General features: G+C 30.0%; 1 protein-coding gene across 12 annotated transcripts in view; it reads right to left on the reverse strand.

Annotated features, from left to right (window-relative positions):
* The window catches only part of LOC113521965 (potassium/sodium hyperpolarization-activated cyclic nucleotide-gated channel 2), a 268571-nt gene that overhangs the window by 61349 nt on the left and 186334 nt on the right, over positions 1-20888 (reverse strand). Inside the window, exon 2 of one of the 12 annotated variants that reach the window (XM_052900029.1) lies at positions 351-590. The exons of 10 other annotated variants lie outside the window; for them this stretch is intronic. In XM_052900029.1, coding sequence (XP_052755989.1) covers positions 351-360 — 10 coding nt within the window. In that variant the 5' untranslated portion in view covers positions 361-590. Of the gene's footprint in view, positions 1-350; positions 591-7864; positions 8186-20888 lie in introns of those variants that run through there. One more of the 12 variants, XM_052900028.1, reaches the window with a different exon arrangement.

The raw sequence follows: 20888 nt of genomic DNA on the forward strand, positions 1-20888 counted from the left end.
CATGTGGAGCTGATTTTAATCATAATTATCCAGACAAAGCATAGCATAACATACATACATAACTGGTTATTTAAAGAGAAAAATAAATAAATATTATCTTGTGCAACAAATCAAAAACAAATATTATTTCAGCTAAGCGATTAATTTATCACTTCAGTACCTAAGTTTTCTTTAGAAACAATACTTTGTAATTAATAATAACATCACTGCTATTGTTACGGAAAATAATTTTAATTAAACCTTAGTCATGGATTTAATAAAATTACTAACAGAGTTATTGTATTTGATTGGTTTCCTTAATGATAACAATTTGTTGGTGGGTTGACATGCTTATAGGTATTATTACTTACCTTTGGGCATCTTAATATGGTTGATTATTTTTCTGTGGATTGGAGGAGATGCTACCAGTTGTTATGAATGATGAGCCGGCCTGATGTGGTACTTCATGCAATTTGTAGTCCACATCACAACACAAACACAACACAACAATAAACACACAAATCTATTTCTTGAATAAATATAATACTTTATGCTTTATTTCAAATTTATTTTTGAATGACTAATTTTAATACTGTTTGGCTTGCGTTTGGCTGCAAAAGATTATAATAGTGTTTGTAATATTTTTTATAGTTATGGCTACCGCTTGATGGTAAGCAGTTGCCGTAACCTATAGATGCTTGCAGTTCTAGAGGCAGCAGAGAGCATTCTGCCAACTTTAAAGAAACAGTTTTGCACTCTTTTCGACTAAGACAAATTAGCGATGAAATCTGCTATATTTCCAATATATCAATATATTATAATAAATCTTTCTAACTTGAACGATTTAGCCAGCATTTTTGAAAAGATGAAAATTGCATTTTAAAAATAAATTTTATAGTACGTCAAAGTATCTAATTCTAAATTTGTCATTAAAATTATCGCTCAATATTGAAACGATGTGTTGTCAAGTTAATTTATAAAAAGTATAAAATAATCTCGTTAATAATTAATAAAGACTAACACTAGTTTTAAGTAACTCATATTCAATCGTAAGAAATATATAGCTTAAATTGGAATGATGCCACATCCGGTTCCAAAAAAAGACATTGGCTAATGCTCACTCAGCGATATACGAATATACCGCCGATTACCGATGCTTAAGATAATAAAGTTTATCCCTCAGTGCTCAGTTAAGGTGCAATTTGAGAATACAAGTGCAAATTGTATCTGAGAATAGCACAAGACGTCCGTCAATTACCGAGCAATTGAGACAAAAGGATAATGTTTGGCCGCGGTGTCAAGGCCGTCACTTTATTAGTTCAATTGAAAATAAAAATTGACACGCTAGATTTATTTATTAAATTTATTTTTATGGACGCATTTTAAATTAATGTGTAACTAAACCAATTGTCAAATTTAACAATAATGCCTTCCTGAGGAAGGGGAATTGTGGTCCGCGAAAAATAACTAAGGGGGATAGAAATAAGTAGTGGAATCCAAATCGGTAGTTTTTTAAAATGATATTCGAATATTATTTTTGTTATGATTATATATATATATACATGTAAATCCGTTTTTTATATATAATGTAGATGTTTGAATAATTTATTTAGATTTAGTATTTTGTAAAAAATTAACTTGAAATAGACAGATATTTAAATGTTTTATTACAAAATTGTGTCTTTTATTTATTTATACTGGCAAAACTCCCCAAGGGGGAGGCTTATTTTCTGCAGTGGATAATTAAGGCTGTTATGATGATCATGATTTATTTATATAAACTCAAAAAAATCTGTTTATTTTATCTATTAACCATCTACTGGTGAACATTGCCTTCCCCGTAGATTGCCATAAGGAACGCTACTGAGCCACTCGCAATCTCTGACTTTCTGCCTATTTATTTATTCCGGGTCCACGCGATGTTGATAAAATTGAAATATTTTCATTGATAACTTAAATACGATAAAATAAAGATCCAGTCCTTCAAGATAAGTTGCACCCATCTCTATCAATAGAATGAAGGTCATTTTTTAAAAATACATAATAAAAGCACCAATAACTGATATTATATATTAATAACATTTATATCTGTAATACACCTTATACTATTTAATATAAATTATATAAACATTTAAAATACCTATGTTTTTGTAGGCTTTTTTCAGATAATGAAGTTTTTTATTTCTGAGAACACTCACGATTAATACGCAGGAAATCGATAAAAAACAATGTGCTCGTACTCTATTTATTCCAGTTGTTATTGACGTTAATACTCGTACGTACAAAAAATAACAAAAACAAAGTATACGTGTGAACATGCTAAAACGACCATCCTTACTAATATTATAAATATGAAAGTGTGTTTGTTGCTTTATAAAATCCAGTAGGAAATTTGACAAACACGTATAATTTGGTACAGAGCTAGAGAGAGAGAATGCTACAGGCTACTTTTTATCCCAGTAAACATGTTCTTGTCACGCGAACGAAGTGGCGGGTAAAAGCTAGTATTTAATAATGTTTCTTTGTCATCGTTTAGGCCTTTCAGGTTGATAATGTCTAGAAAAACATTTCCTTTTAAAATAAAAAAAGAGGAAAATGCAGGGATGTTATCCATTATGTATTTGGGATAGATCTGACTCACATACGAGGCACAGTGGAAAAGAAAAAATTATTTTATAAATTCCCAATACGAGTATTGACTATATATTCACAGAACTCAATTAATACGCTTCTAGATCGAGATATTATTGATATTTGTTAATTATTTATTTAGTTAATAAGTAAATAAAGTAAAATAAAGTATCAAGAACAAAGTAAGGCCTTTGGAATAAATTATAAAATTCTTTTAATTTACCATTTTACAGAAACAAATGCGACAGGGCACCTCTGTCGCATTTGTTTCTGTTTCTACCGTGAAGTAGTCGTGTTTGCATGGCTGTGTTTCGGTTTGAAGGGTGGGATATGGCAGTGAATTTATAGAGTATAGAGGAATAATACCTGAATCCTCAGGAATGGCAACGCATGGGGGGGGGGGGTATTATGGGCGAAACAGTACATTCTGTTATGTCCATGGTACTGCTCATGTCTATAGGCAACGGTTACCACTTTCCATCAGGTGGGCTGTTAGCTTGTTTGCCATTCCAAGTTACATAAAAAAATCTTAATATTAATAAATTATTATTCGTTAATTAAGGAGTAATTCAATCACACTAGTATGATCGTCAGTCAACAGTAATCAGTAAATTGTTGACAGTAAAACCACAGTAGAACGAACTATATACCTACAAGAGCGTTTGTGTACTGCTACTTTCAACGGACTTAAAAAAGAAGGAGGTTCTCAATTCGGTTGTATTTTTTTTTTGTTTTTTTTTTTTTAATATAATTATTACTCCGTCAGTTATAAACTGATTTGGAAAATTCTTTTTTATCTGAAAGATTACAGCTACTCTCGGTATTCAATAAGCGGGTATTGGTAATGCAAAAAGATGCAAAATAAAACGAAAGTGTATAATTCTTTGGCTAAAAAGAGAAAAAAACTAATGCCCCACGCGCTTAACGCGTGTGATCTAGATATAGTTCTGTTTACATCATCATACGCTTAATGATGATGTAAACAGGACTATACCTGGTTCCGTACATTTTAGATATAACTTTAAGAAATTTTAAAGTAAATGTAGCAATAAAAATGTATATATTTATAATAATGATGTATTAATATATATATATATATATATATATATATATATATATATATATATATATATATGTGCGTAATTTTGTACATACATATTATGTATGTACAAAATTACGCACGAATTAGTGTGTATTTTGAATGTAAGTATATAAGTTAGTTTGTATTTGGGTAAGGACGTTTGTTATTTTAGGACGTTAGTACTACTTAGCAGTGCTAAGAAATAATAAATATATTATAATAGTAGGTACTAGTACTATACTGTTCCCACTTCTTATTGTACGCACATTGCCCACTGGTAATTAATGCTCCTATCCACTCAAGGTTTGCTGGAAGAGATCTCTTACAGAGTTAAGTTCGCCTGTTGTACATCTTCATTTAATATAAGGTACAATTATATAATTTTTATGTACAATATATTATAAATAATATATCGGTATCATGAGGGAAACAATATACTCTGTTATACTCTGTCATTTCTTTAGGCGACAGTTACCACTTTCTATCAGGTGGGTGGTTAGCTTGTTTGCCATTCTAAGTTGCAAAAAAAAAGATAGCATAATATGCGGAAAGACCGTATCTGGTCTGCGGGAGACGGCGAAAGTACTTTCAAAGGTATGGAGTGCCATCTGCATTTGCCCCCGTTATCTCCGGTGAAGCTGTAAAGACCATCTGCGGCCAACAGCATTAGATTATTTTAAAAAAATAAAAAAATAAACCCGGAAAGAGAAGCGTTAGAACCTCTCAGTAGAGAGTACTATGTTTCTTGGTTACACCTACTGTATCTATGTTATTCATATTTTATACTTTACAAATTAGTAAAATTATTCATTTACTATAAACTTTTATATTTTTTCGTAGTATATGATTATATTAGGAAAATATATAAAAGTTAGAAATTGATTATTTTTATGTAATGAACGTCATTAAATGTAGTCACTTAAATTATATGTTATTTTTTCATTCTGTCCCGGATAAATATGTAGGTAATTTATACAATTGAATTTAATATTTTGACATTATCAGTTGAAAATTTTATTAATTAAAAGCATTAAATTTACATGTACAATATAGATAGATATGTTGTATTGAAAGAAACTAAAATGTAAAAATATCAAATCCTTTGAGAATGAATGTTCACCATATGTGTACATATATCTACTTATTATATCTATTTATAACGTATTTACATATACGGGTGGAGTATGCGTAATAATATTCAAATAATAATATTGCAAATCTGAAATTAATGGTTTAGAAACTCTGTGACCAATCAAAATTAAACGTAAACATCCATAAAATATAAGTTTAAAACCATGAAACACTAAATATAAAAAAAATAAAATAACAATAAAATGAATATGCTCACAACTATAATTTCTAATAGGGTAGTCAGATACATTAATTGACTATTGTGATTAATGTATTTTATTATTATGATGTTAACAGTTAACTATAAAAATATCGCATAAAGTTGTGTTTTTGTTTGAGTTGTGTCATTTACAGTTATCGCTGCAAGTAATAAAATTGGTACGTAATATAATTATACCATATTATCAGTTACTAATTGATTATTCGTACATTTCGTATATGAACGATTGTGTACCTACTGTAGGAATATTTAACATTGCAATTTTAATGACACATTCCAAAGTTATACATACTCGTATATTATGTATAAAGATATATTCGATCGTTAGTGTTTTTTTTTTTTGAACAAACTACATATTTATAAATTTTTTGGCTATTAACTGTCTTTTCTTTCTTTCCCATTCCCCTGCCCTTCTAGATCTTCCCCTATTGGGGGTTTTGTCAATAGTTGCCAGGCTCCGCAGGCGGATTGGCAACCGCAGTTAGGCTTTGGTGATGTTTTAAGAGAGAAGATACTGTCCATCATTCAAATATTAGGTTCCCTTAGTCGCCTCTTACGACATTCAAGGGAAACAAAGGGGTGGCCCATTTTATGCCGGCACCAGATGGCGGGTATACAATACCAAGCTAAAAATCAGTAACAGCATTCATTACAGTGAACAATTTTGTGCAAGAATCATACTGAAATATGTAAATAATTCTTGAAAACATGTATAAAAATCACACGGTCACATAATCGATTCAATAAGAAAGATTTTAATAATAATAAATATAAATAATAGTTATCAACGTATTGTTGTATTGTATTAATCTAGAGATGTAGTTACGATAAATGAGAATTATTCAGTATACATGAGTGAGAAAACAATATTTATTTACCCATTTGTACTTGAAGAAATCTGCAGTAAAATTGCATACGCGTACATAAGTACGTTAGCTGTGGGCGTATACAAAATCTAATGTTTATTTAATGATAGCAGACTGTTACCACTTCCTATCATAAGGGGAAGGCGTGTTTGTAATTGGGAGTAGTAGGTATTTTTCAATTATCAAATATTATAAAATAAAAAATGTGCCACTATTCATTATTTTTGTGCAATTTATAATGGCAAACAAGTTGAAGTCCAACTTAATGTAAAGTGGTAATCGTCGCTTATAGACATATACAGCATCGTGGAGGTAACAGAATATACTGTGATGCCCATTGTACCCGTCATGTGTTGCTCAACAATAAATATCGTTAGATATAATTCTACAAGTTCTTCCTGTGAATTTTTTTTAAAGAAAGTATTCAAAAAGTTATATATCTAGTTATATTAGGGTTAAAATTTGAATGTATACCGTAAATGTTAAACAATTGTTAAACTTTAGTTAAGACCCGTATTTACACCATTGTGATGAGTAACAATATAAATGATTAGTTCCTAATGAATTCACTGATACTCCGCCAATAGTACAGGCAGGGTTACCATCTCATGTTTATTAATATGTTAACTAGTCGACGCAACAGAGGGCCTTCTGTCAATAGCTATTGTCAGCTAGGAACAGTTTGTATTGGCTTCATTTGAGCAGGTAACGGTAGATGCTTTTTATATTGTATTCTATTATTTTCTTTTTGTTTTGGATTATAATTAATATTGGTGCACTTAATTTTTTCATTTATGGTATGTCACTATGTGAGTCGTATGATTCTATGAATAATTTATTTCTTTCTCAAAAAGAAAAATGGGATTTTTCCGTTTTTGTGGATAAAATTTCAATTTTTCTATTCATATGGACATTTTTCAGATTTCAATGAATATTAAAAAAAAATGCTAATCGGTCATTCTCTATTTTTTTACAACACATTTAGCGATTTATTTTTATTTATATAAATGTGAATGAAAGTGAGTTTGTTTGTTATCTTTGATGCCTGGTTTGGTGTTTTAGTTATCTCTGTTCAACCAATCGTAATTTAGTTACAAGTAATGTTTGGCATACTAGCAAAACTTAATAGGAAAACTCGTTACAAATTATTACTCAGTATTTTAAAAAATGTATTGTTAATATAATTAAGAAAAAAACACCCTCTAATTAGTATATTGACCCAAATATTGTTATAACTATATGTGGTAGCTTTTAATTAACTTGTAATTGTTAAATATATTTAATTATTAAATTATAACTATAAGTTTCCTTCAATACAAATGAATAAATAAATAAAGAAGGACATGTTTAAACTAGATTTTATTCCAGTCAATCAATGCGTGCCATGGGCAAAGTTAACAGCTAACCTCCCATTAGCTAGTTAACGTAAAATTCGCGCTATAATCATTGAATAACGAGAAGAGTAAGGACGTCGTGCATGTCCAACACTGCCAACAACCATCAACAATAATAGATTATTCCATTATAATAAAATATAGGTACTTACATAAACTATAGATTCTAACCAAAGCATTGTTTGATAACTATTGGTGATTCTATAATACAATAAAAACTCAATTAACGCGGTAAATTTTATGAGGTAAAAGTTATGGCTATTCAAATATTACTGGTCATTTTGTAGTAATTTAATAGGTATTTCTAGGATGAATCATTTCTAGAAAGTGGCTCAGATTAGTAACGGTGATTGTTTGTGATTATACATTGAACAGTTTAACAGTATGCGAAATAATCAATATGGTTAGGGAATTGCAAAATAACCTCTAAAACAAGGTTTAAATCGAGTCTCTTAATTGAGGTAGAAAGCAATGTATTGCAAGCTCCGGCTGTTTTACTAAATGGACGAATACGGATATTTACATTCACGTCACATCCTATCGAAGTTTGTGCATTACTTACTTTCGCGGCTGGCAAGTCCACATGTATACTTAACAACACTCCTGAATATGTAATTGGTAAACGAACAACACATACTTGGTTAACACTAAGTAATAAATGTTACTGTAAACTTGAAATCGGTGACAATGTCATTTTGTTGGTGAGTGCGCGGCGTATTACGTTAATGCACGACCGATCGCTACACATAGCAATACACTGACTGGGTGGCTATGGCCACGATCAGAGTTAATACACTCTGGGTATAGACGCCCCGAAATATGCACTATGAACTTGTAAACACCATACATAACGGCCGAACGCGCAGACACTCCAACATGCACTGATATTTTTTACCACGCAACATCAATTAATGTCAATGATTGACGAAACAGAAGCAGATCAGTGGTAACTAAGTCAATAATTGATGTTTACATCGGGGTCACGTGTCTTTATTAGGCATTACACAGGTTCGTTAACCTTTATTTAATGAATTTTTTATTCATATTACCATAGACCTGAATGTTCAGCTGTGGACATTTTAATGATTGGTGTAATGACTTATAGTTTGTAGGAGACGGGAATGAATACGACCATGCAGGTATAATTATTGATATCAGACTACCTCCACGTTTTGACTACGTCATACTAGCCGCGGCCACAATCTGATTAGTGTAGAGATGTTATGATTCATACACTTTACATGCACTTTTTATCTGGATGATTGGGTTAAATTTTAATATTTCCTTGTGTGTGCTATGTATGTATTTATATGTATATGTTTATGTATTTTGTATGTATGTTATATGTGATTATGTATGTATATATATATGTATGTGTATGTGTATGTAAGTATGTATATATATTGTTATAGTAAGTAGTGTAATAAATTATATGTATTTGATATTTTTGTGCATTACATGCTTTTGTATTTTGTGCACGAAAATTGTTGATTCACTCTTGCGCCACCTGCCCTTTTCTATCTGTTCTCCCTTAACTAAAGGTTGTCTGTAAGAGATTGCCCTAGCGATAAGACCGCCTTTTGTACCTTTATGTGTATATTTCAATCTGTATTTATGTTACTGTATTTCATTTGAATTATTCACTTGTCATTGTATATTTTTATTTATGGTGCAATAAAGAGTTAAATAAATAAATAAATAAATAAATTCCATTTCTTATAAATTATGAATCATGCAACTCGAAAATTTTTAAATTGTATATGTACATTTAAAGGGGAATTTCTCTTATTTGTTCATCGATGTGATTTTCCAAACGATCTCGTATTATTACGTTATCCATTCTTAGAATTGTCAATTGTATTCGGTTTTGTCTAAAGTCCATTCAACAATCAGACTAAACGTACGTCACTAAGGACGCTCCAATATAAAATAGTTAACTCCCACGACAATTGAATGTCAACCAATAAATTTTGATCTCATGTTTTTAAGAGGGCGCATATGGGTTGGTGAATAAGTTAGTTTTACCTGTCAAAATTCTGTTTTCTACGACTACCATATAGAAACGTGATCACTTATTTATTTAAAAATTACTCACTTCTTGACCTTAATTATAGACATTTTAACAAATTACCTGGTTTTTTTTTTAACTAGGTTAAGTACAATAAAATGACAGCCCCTTAACTTCTACATAACCTAAAATGTAAGCGATAGGATAACTAGTAAATTAATAGTATTTTGTGCTTTTAACCTTTTTTACACATTCAAACTGTATGTGCAAAAACCCGACTAATTTTTATTCTGGTTTAATGCCAATTGTAGGTAGATTTTGAATGTATCAGAATTAAAGTATTCAGCTAAGAGCAGAAATGTTCAGTGTAGATTTGTATTATTCTTTTTAGAGGGTTTACGAAAAATTATAACCTAACACGGCTAAAAATTTATTCATTGTTAGCAATTTTCATTATAATAATTAGAGAATCAGTAATTATTTCCTATTCAGTACATTAAAGAACCTCATTACTTGAAGCAAATTAATTGCAGAAATACAGAATTACAGAAATGGTTTGTATTTCAACAATTAAATTATTTCTCTGTATATTGTAATTATTTAAATGTGGGATTGTCGTTAGAATACGAAGTATAATTACATACATTGTTATATTCGTGTTTCTCTACGCTGTTTGAAGAATTTTAATAAAAATTTAAATATATCCTTTCGTATAATATATATAATATTAGTCTGATAAGAAAAAAAAACATGAAAAATATATAAAAAATGTTAAGCGCCATCTATCGAATTATTATAGAAAACGTAAAAAGTAGCAAAAATGATATTTTTATGTGATTTCATTGCAACACAATCTTATTACGACAATTTTGTCAATTATCTTAACGGAGTAAACAGACAAAGCTGACTTAGTTGCATGTAATAATTTGAGTATATCAATTTTGCTACCCTTTTTCTCCTCCTTCAAGAATAGATAAAAAAAAAGAAATATGAATACTTCAGTTATGAATTATAAACAATAATTTGGCAATGATTGAAGCAAATCAGACGTCGCAATAAAAAGTTTCATACAGATATTACCCCTCCCTCATCCCATAATTTACAAGTTTTTTGAAAAAAAAGTAGCTTATAATCGTATTTAAGATCACATTTGTCTCTATAAAATTCATCATAATCGATACTGCGGTTTAGGCGTGACAGCCTAACAAACAAACAAACAAACTCACTTTTGCATTTATAATATTAGAATATTGAAATATGAGTAACGAAGTTAGATGACTATGTATGATGCCTTAAGCATAATTAAATATTGTTTAAAGATGTAATTATACTAAGCGAGTGAATAAATTCCTCCCTAACTAGTTTGTTCAACGTAGACGAGTTAAGAAATAACTAACAGCATTTTATGACTGTTCTGAGAGCATTCCATTTTTTAACAACTAAATCGCATTTGGAACGTAGGTATTTCTGCGTGGTTCTTTTAGTTCAAACTTACTATTTTCTATGTTTTAAGCTCTCATTTTATACTCGTTGTTAATTAATTATTGCAAATATTTCGATCAGCATTCTATTCTGTTTACTGTAAACTAGGTACACTTATTCGAGGGACATTTTAAGAACATTTAATTATTTAACTGTAATTAAAGTGATCATTTAGGGTAAACTATGATTATTTACCTGGGTTGTCATGTTTTGACCAGGTACATCGGCCATGATCACGAGTAGCCTGATGTAGTAATATCATACTTCCATTTCCGAGGCAGAAGTATTATTTTCTTCTACTCAATGATACGCACTCATCAGTGTAACCTGGACGAAACGTCGAGAGAATCCAGGTAAGTTGTCATAGTTTACCTAATCGATATCTTAATTGCCGCCTCTTATAAACCATAAACTACGTAACCTGAAAGTTTAAACTTTTATACTTAACCTGTATCTGTGAGTCATTTTGCACTTGTTTTGGTGTCTTTCTTTTAGTTCAATCTTATCTTGTTCTATTTGGTTATACGCTCTTTATTCAATTAATAAGGCAGAAAAAAAAAATCAATTAGATAACGCTAGTTGATAATTCATTCATTCTTCTACTATTTAGTAATTCAAATGTTGCTAAGCTTGTTAGACTTGTTACTAGGTACTTGTACTAGGTTGGAGTTTTATTCTATATTTTGCATACAATAAATAAAATTTATAAAATTTACGTAGCGAATATACTTTAAGGAAGTATCGTCAATACAATTTTAACATTATTTTGTACTCAATCTGTGACGCATCCAATTGTTTTCCATACAATATGTATGTGTATTCTCTAACCTCAGATAGTTTACTAACAAAATAACCAATGACATTGGTATCGAGGTAATACTGTTCAATAGAATACGAATTTGAATGAGAATAGTTGCTATTATTACTAACTCTTGACTGGTAGTTTGAAGAACGCATTTTTTATAGAAGGAATACGATAATATAATATAATATTTTTTTTTACTGTTTAAATATCTATCTATTTCAAAGAAAGCTGATTCAAAAGATAAAGACTTGTGGTACCAATAATTTAAAAGTTTTATCAATGTAAAAAAAAAAATTAATGGGTATTACAACTTTTGAAACCGTCGTATATATCGGTTTTATCATATATTTGAATTAAGATTTAATGATTAAAATGTATTTGATAAAAATAATTAGTGTTTTTCCAAATGTACATAATTGTTATGTCATAAACTACATAAGTCACAATACAATATAGGCCGATAAGGATTGTTCTGGAACGTTGATATTTCTGAATGAATGAACTGAGATATAGGTTAATACGTTACGTTAATAGTACTTGAGTATAAAATGTTTGTCATAAAAATACACGTATTGGGATTATGTGAATTAAATTACGCATAACAAACTCGTAAACCAAACCCGCTTTACCAAATGGACCATTAAATAGGTTCAAAACGTTTATAAGGCCAGTTCACATTGTACGAACGGAAATGAATAGGTATGTCAGTAAGCTCATACTTATTTTCAACTAATATTAAAAGGAGGGTTTAGTTTTGTATGAAACATAAAGTGAGAAGCTAATTGTACACGTAATCGAAAGTGGTATCGGCGCTTATAGACATGATGGACAACATAGAGTACTCTGTGATGTCATAAAATCTTTTATGCGTTGTCGTTCCTAAGTAGTTGTGGGTAATATATGCCAATATCGGTATATTGTTACAATATCTATATATAATATATTAGCCCAATATTGGAATAATGGTTATTCAATACATAATGTGGAAATGAAGAACCCTATCGAAATGAATATTAATGTCTGATTAGTATGAACAATACCGATATGGGTAACTCCTTTTTTCCGTTGCGTCGTCGTTGTCGTTGCCGTTGTCGTTTCTCGGGACGCGAGGAACCTAATATATAGACAACGGAGTGGCCCCGATATTACTGATGCTTATTCTTAAGGACTATGTTTTACCTTGTAATCACTGGCATATATTTTCAACTATGTGTCACTCTTCAAGCGAAATACAGACATGTAACCCTTCCTCTGGTATGAGTATATGGAAATTTTCAATTCGATTGCTTTTTTGTTACCAATACTAAAGCGATTTCAATATTTATGTTATCAGTTAAGAAGATTTTATGGTTAAAGATGTTTTTATTTATTTTGTTAAGATGTTGTTTGTTTGTGGAATAGAATCTTAAATTATATAACATTAAAGATATAATTACAGGTTCAATATTGCTAAATAAATAAAATTTGGGTCGAAAAATTAATATAGATATATGTTCTTTTAGTTTAGCTGTTAAATACAACTGCAATAAGTAAGAAACCATTAGATTTGATAGTCTACTTAATGATTGAACACCATTTGCAAGAACAGCTTGGTAATTATTTAAAATTACTTATTTGCATATTAATAGTCGTAAAATATTATGAACTGCATGTAGATAAGTAACAGTTTGTGATTTATTTAATATTAGAATTTATGCAACTTAGAATGGCAAACAGACTGACGGCCCACCTGATGGAAAGTGGTAACTGTCGCTCGTAGACTTGAGCAACACCATGAACATAACACAGATAACATAGTATACTGTTTCACCCATGATCACGCCTTGTTATTCTTAATGAAAAAGGTGTTATGCCTCTGTACCTTGTAAATTCACTGATATATCCCATCCTTCAAACCGAAACACAGCCATGCAAAACCAAATGCTTTACGGTTGAAACACGAATGGAACAGAGGTACCCAAGCAACGAGTTTTGTACAAAGCCTCCCTCTGGTGAATATATGTCTGATAAATACATTTCACAGTGTAATAATTTAAACTGCATAAATTATGATGTGTCTAGTCTATGACGTTAATTAGGTCTGGTTTAAGCGCAGAGGAATTCTGATTGAATATTAAATTTTGTTGCTTAAAGTTTCACCCTTTATATAAACGTACATGTCGACTCCGACATGTAATAATTAATATGATTTGTATATAATGCAACCGAGAAGAGTGACATTCGCAAGGGATTGTCTCGTGTTATTTCTAAACGACGTAAATTTTTATTTTTAGTTCTTTTTTATGTTTGATAACTCATAATTCCGTTTATTGTAAACCGATTAAAAATATTCTTCTTTTATCTGAAAGGATATAGGTACAAATGGGTCCCATAGAAATTTATCAAAATCGGTTCGATAGTTATATTTTTTAAACAAAATATTTTTTACTGGTTCTTGTTATTGGTTTTGCTACAGTTAAATACTATAATTACATAGATAATTTGTTAAAGGTATTAATTAGTTATTTATGTAGATTTAGTTACATAATTTGTATAGAATTTCTAAGTCACTTCCTAGGAGAAGGTTCTGAAGTTATTCTGAAGATATTTTTTAGTATATCATCAATTTTGAACAGTTTTTAGTTATTCGTTTTTGTAATTAATCAATTAAATCGTAGCTTTAAATTCTTACAACGATAATACGGGATCAATACAGAAATATCAAAAAATTTTTATGATGATTATAGCTATCGTTGTTCTTTGCAGAGCAAAAGTCTTTGTTGCAAAGCAAAATCTTCATATAAACATGTTTGCGAAACATTTTGTTGTCCATTAATATATATTATCATGACTGCATTAATGTTTTTTTTGTAAAGCAAAATGGAGTAAAATTTGCCTGCTTGTTAATTGTTAGTGGGCTATGATCTATTAGAGCAGCGATGAACAATGCGAACAAAATTATGAACAAGTGCGGCTCGCTTCTATCGTATTTTGCTCCTATGTAGCCCTTGCGTGCTGAAAGATTGTCGACCGCTGTGTCATATTACATTGAAACTGTCAGATTTCAAGATAGCGTCTTAAACTATTATGTAATCACCTTTTGTATTGATTAGTAATTAGTTATAATTATTTACGTACAATTTAATGAAATATCTATTGACTATTGTGTCAGCAGCGGAAATCAATCGACAATGGTGAACCGTAAATGCAATAGGTTTACAATACATTACAACAACGTAACGCAATTGTAGGAAAATGAGCTATTGTGACATATTATTGGTATTTATTGTACAGTTTTATATTAATTATTGAAAACTACATTAGTTATTTATATTTATGCGAGGATTGTGTGCTTGTTTTAAATCAACTGCATAGGTAGCTCAGTCTTACACATGTTTCTATCAAGCATCTATAATTATGTTTCATTTTGATAATTATTTATAAATGGTCAGCATTAGCTACAGTATTACTGGGTATGAAGACCGCTTTCTACTGAGTAGACAGTCATTCTACGTCGTAAAAAATACAGAGTCGAAAAGAAGATATAATAAATAAATGAAGGAATATAGGTACTTTTATATGCATTACGAGTATACAATACAAGAATAATAAAATACCATCTCTCTTTCCTAAGAGGGGAAATGACAGTACTGAAAAATATTTATAGATACAGTAGTAATAATTACTTTATCTTTTATTTACGTATGGGGTCAGCTAAGCCATTGCACGTCGATACATTGAGATCTATTGTGTTTCCCCCTGCCTTATATCATCATTTTATAGATTCTGTGTGTGTTATCTTTATGATATCGCGCCGTATAGGATATCTGTAGTCTCCTGGCTCTGGATAAGCCGTTCCCAGTAGACTCATACCCATACTTGCCAATGAATTACAGCTGCACATCATTTATTCCATGGATTCCGATTTCTCACCGCACAATCTGCATAGCGTGTCCGAGGATAAATTCATTTTGTATAGTATGTAATGCCTTATTGACATATGTCCAGTTAAGGCACCCATTATGAGTCTTGTCTGTTATCTGCCACCACTGTAGATGAGGTAATCCCATCCCTTGAGACTTGTTATTTAAGCAGATTTTAGATGTGTCTGAGACGCTTCAATTTTCTCCATTCTTTTTGCCGTTTTATTTTAGCATAATCCTCAAGGTATAGTTAACGACATTTGATACAAGTGCGATATATGGTTCAGGATTTATCATTTTTTAATCTGATCCCCTTCTCGTGAACTCATCGAACTTTTCATTACTTTTACCCCCTATGTGTACTAGGCCCCATACCAAACTCACTCTATTATGCCTACCCAAATTATTCAGGTAAGATAAGTTATAATTAAACACATATGATTCTATATATCGAATAGTATACAATATATTGTATGAATTTAATCAATATTTAATTATTTAATAGAAAGATAATTAAAACTGGTATAATTAAAGCATATTAAAATCAATTACTTAAACAATAAACGAGACGATTTGCGGCGTATTGACAATTCTTTTGTCCAATTAAACGGTTCGTGCCATCAAGTTCAATGTTAACGTTAATATCTTTCCTTCGTGTTGTTTCTTTTTATTGTGGTTAAAAAATATATAGTAATTAGATGTTCATTATTGATCTTTACTCTATGATTAATTTGAAAGTGTAATGACTCTATCTCTGAATATTTGTGGGAGATATTGTAATAACGATTAAGCGAAATATTTTTTGGTTTATTAGCAGTAATTAAAAATGAAAATCAAAAAATATTTGAAACATAAATTTTGGAATTACAATCACATATGTAGTTTTTAAAGCATTAATTATATTATACACTGCAAATATGCATCGCGTGAATTTTTTATTTATTCTTCAAAAGGCATTAAACTCAGATAATAGAAGTAATAAATGTATATACTTTTAATTACTTTAGAAAATAACATAATAATTGCAAAATAATAATCGTAGATAGTACATCATCCTTGCATATTTTCCATCGGAATCTTGAATACAAACTGTTGAGTTCCCAAGTAAAAATATAATTTTCTTTTCATGTCTCATGTGAACAATTTTCAAAAAACTCTATTCCTTATCTTTTATACAAAACGAATTTACTGTTAAATTAGTTTTTTCTTTAGAATGATGTAAGTATATTTATTCATAATTTAATAAAAGCGTAGATTTGCTTTCAAAATATTAGAAGTTAATTTAAATAATTATTACACAATAAAACATTTTGGTAGTAACTTTCGAGTACATTCCAGTAAAATGACCGATGATTTATAACACGAACAGTTCAATTAAAGGCCAACAAACCAAATGAACGTTAAGATAAATATGTAATCATATCAGATTTAGATTGATCTGTAAAACATTAACTTGCCTACCAGGAAAGACGTCAAAATGGAAAAGTTTTAGGTATTTGTTATTACTTTAGGTATATCCATGTCTGTCATCTGTTTTTCGTCTGTATTAACTTTAGTATTTCTCAAATAGTAATAACAATAAAAAGATAAATAAAAAAAGCGGTGAATACATATACTTGTATAAAAGACTATCTTATATTTTCTATGAGTACAACTGTAATCATAAAAAGATTAATATGATGTCAGTACATGAGTATAATGTATTCGACTGCAGAAAAAATTATCCATTATCAAACTTGGTTAAGGCTTTTAAACACAATCTCAGCGATACCCTCCTTCTTTTTGAAAATTAGAAATGCAATGTCCATTTTATTTTACCCTTCCCGCTTTTTAAATGTCGTAAAATTATTATGACCGTACTTTCATACGACGCGTCTTTAGCTCTTAAAAATATATGAGTTGTTTTATGGGATAAAATCTTTACTACTTTATGGAGGCAATAGTTTATTAAATTGAACTATCTTTTATTATTTACTACATGTAGTCCGCAATTTCAAGAACTATTGATTGCGAAAGATGCCCTTCTATTTGCCAAATAATAAATATATGCCAAATTTCATGACGACTGATTGAGACGTTAAGGCGCCAAGAGATAACAAAATAAACAAATTTGTTTTCGCATTTATAACACTGGTAAGGGTGAGGATATTGTAAATAAGTATAATGATATGGATATAGTATTGATGTATACAAGTAATAAGGAAGAAGAGACCTGGCACGGTGTAATAAAATGAAAGTACAGTAACATTATAATTTATGTGTGATATATTAAAATTTAGAGGGCTATGCTCGGAGTCTCTTTGCGTGAAAGAATCCGAAACGAGGATATCCGGAAAAGAACCAAAATAACCGACATAGCCCGAAGGATAAGCAAGCTGAAGTGGAAATGGGCTGGTCACATAGCTCGAAGAACTGACAACCGATGGGGAAGAAAGGTTTTTGAGTGGCGACCACATATGGGTAAACTCAGTGTAGGACGACCCCTACTAGATGGAGTGACGACCTGAAATGCGTTGCAGGGAGTCAGTGGATGCAGGTGGCTTAGGACCGCTCTTTATGGCAGTCTATGGGTGGCTTATGTCCAGCAGTGGATGGATAATGGCTGGAAACATGATGATATTAAAATATACTAATGTAAACGTTCTATAAAGACCTTGCGTAATGATGTATAAAAGACAAAATATAGCATAATATATAAGTAAGAAAAATATAAATAATTAAATGCTGTTTAGTCCCGGCATGGAATGGGCCACCCTTAATTTCATGTGGGTGTCGTAAGAGGCGACTAAGGGAACTTAGTGGCCGAGGTATGGGTAGCAGCGACCCTCTTAAAACACCTTTTAAAACTGACGTTATCAACCTGTCTACCAAGCGCGACAACTGCTGGCATAATTCCTTCAATAGAAACTATCACAGGGAACGGCCCCGTTCCTTATGAGTCTACAGGCCTATGTCCAACAATGGTCAGATAACATTTAATATGATGATAATGATGAAATATGTCATTGTCCAGAATAAAACAGTTTAGGTGTTAATTAATTACGTAATACTGGAAATACTTATCGTTTCCGTCTCATTTTTATAAATATAAATTAAAACAAGTCAACATATAATATATATAATTGTCCAATATTTTTTTTTATTGCCATAATAAATATTGGAATATGATTTTTTTTAATATTACTGAAAAACATTTGAAAAATGTTAAATTAATAAGTGTCTAATTATAAATAAATGTATAGCTATCACTATTATATGCTATTTTTCTATAGATTAAGAATAGTATTATACATATTTAAAACATGTATAAAAAGAAGATAAATAACTCTTTTAATGTTTCTTTCTAAAGATATATATAATATATTACAATATCAGATTTTTTTACTTTCTAAATACAAATAAATTTAATTGAACAATAACCATTGTCGTTTATGTGGTTATGGAATTAATTGAATTCACGCGAGCATGTAATGTTATTACGCGAGTTAATCGGTAAACCGCGGGAATTTGGTTAGCGACGTAGGAGTATATTACACTATAAAACATAGGTATATGAATGAACGAAAGTTTATTGAGAATATTATAGGTAAGTTGCGGGTAATTAGTTATATCAACATGAAAAACGTTAAATTGTTTATCATAGCTAATTAATAATAATTCACTAATTTGTATATTATTAAATAAGTATTAATATATAAATACTTACATATATTTATATAAGAGTTTATTGGCGACATAACATGTAAACCGCGGGAATCCGGTTATATAGGACATGATAAACATTAAATAGTTTTAATGGTCATAAATAGATATGTTTACCTATTTTTGAATGTATTGATGTATTTTTAATATTATTATAGTTCTACAATATCTTTTTGGATTTAGATGGGTGTATAGCTTCGTAATAATCTCGTAAGTGATAAATTTTCTTTTTAACTGTGCATTTAAATTGTTGTCTTATTATGTTATGATTTATATTTTGGTTCATAAGAAATGCAGCGATTAGAATGTATTCTATAGCAGAATTTGGTTCGCAATAATTAGAAATTTTCTACCTAAAGAAAACATTTATTAATACATGAGTGGCCGCGCACCTGCTTTGGCGTTATGATCACTCATTAAGGACAAAAATGTAGTCAACCTGTTTATTTTTTCAATTAAGATAATTTTCGTATACATACATAATTCAATTCAAAGATATATTTCAATATTGATTAAGATTTTTACAGAATAAACATCGAAATAAAAATTGTTCATAGTTACGTACATACTTATATGGGTACACAACCATTTTATGACACAGTGTAGCGAAAATATTAAAATACCGAGAGGTTTGAGTTTTTGAATTGCTATATATAATTAAATTGGTCACAGTCGTCATCCGATACGTGTTTTAACATATTGAAAAGAAATAATATTTTACACGGCACATTTAAATTTTTCTAAAACTGTAATATCTTTAGATTTTATTTAAGATTTTGTACTGCAAAAGACATAAGCAACTTGTATGAGAAAAAATTACGTGAGACCATGACGGGAGTAATTCTTATCTGTTAAAAAAAGAATTATCAAAATCGACTTAAAATTTTATAATAGACTGAGATATAAGCCGTACATGTCAAATAGTCAGTTTTTATAATCTGATTAGCTTTTATCCAAGACTTATGACCGATGTTATTTTGTTTGATCGGGGCAAAGGTAGCCATCGTCCTTCTTCATTCAAATACTTAATATCAAATTTCGTGATGATTTCTTTAGTAATTAAGAATCCAAGCAATAATAAAAAAGATTATATCATTTATAATATTAGTAAGGTAAAAAATATAAACATAAATATATGTTCCAGGGATTGTAAAATGAAATAAAAAAATAGTAAATTATGTATGTACACACACATCTCTCTTGCTTCATGCGCTTTCTCAGTTTCATAACTTGTCACCTGCAAGGATGCCGGTTCCGGAGTCTTTAAAGTCTAACAAGTGTTACGTAAAAAATAATTAGAAGTCCAACATAAAATAGAAAGTTGTTTATACATGACATGATCTAAGTATCGTAGCAATTGACTTAAATTAATTATAATATTTGTTTATTAACATGGGAGAGAGTTGGAAACGTTCTAATTGAGCAACTTTCCGGTTTGAAATAATTTGGTTTGCAGTATGATTTGATGTTTAATTTTGTCATTTTCAATTAAGAAATTATCTATACAGATGATGTCAATGTCGGAATTGCCTGTTAAATTTCTACAATTTTGAATACTTCTAAATGATAATTTATTAGGAACGCTTTTAAAACATGTTGGTATATATGAAATTTATTCTATTATGATTTTAGTAAAGCTTTTTTTTCAGTCATATTTATTATATCAGCTATTTACAGTCCACCGCTG

Source organism: Galleria mellonella, unplaced genomic scaffold (assembly GCF_026898425.1).
Source record: "Galleria mellonella isolate WM207_F2 unplaced genomic scaffold, CSIRO_AGI_GalMel_v1 utg63, whole genome shotgun sequence".
Taxonomy (NCBI): domain Eukaryota; kingdom Metazoa; phylum Arthropoda; class Insecta; order Lepidoptera; family Pyralidae; genus Galleria; species Galleria mellonella.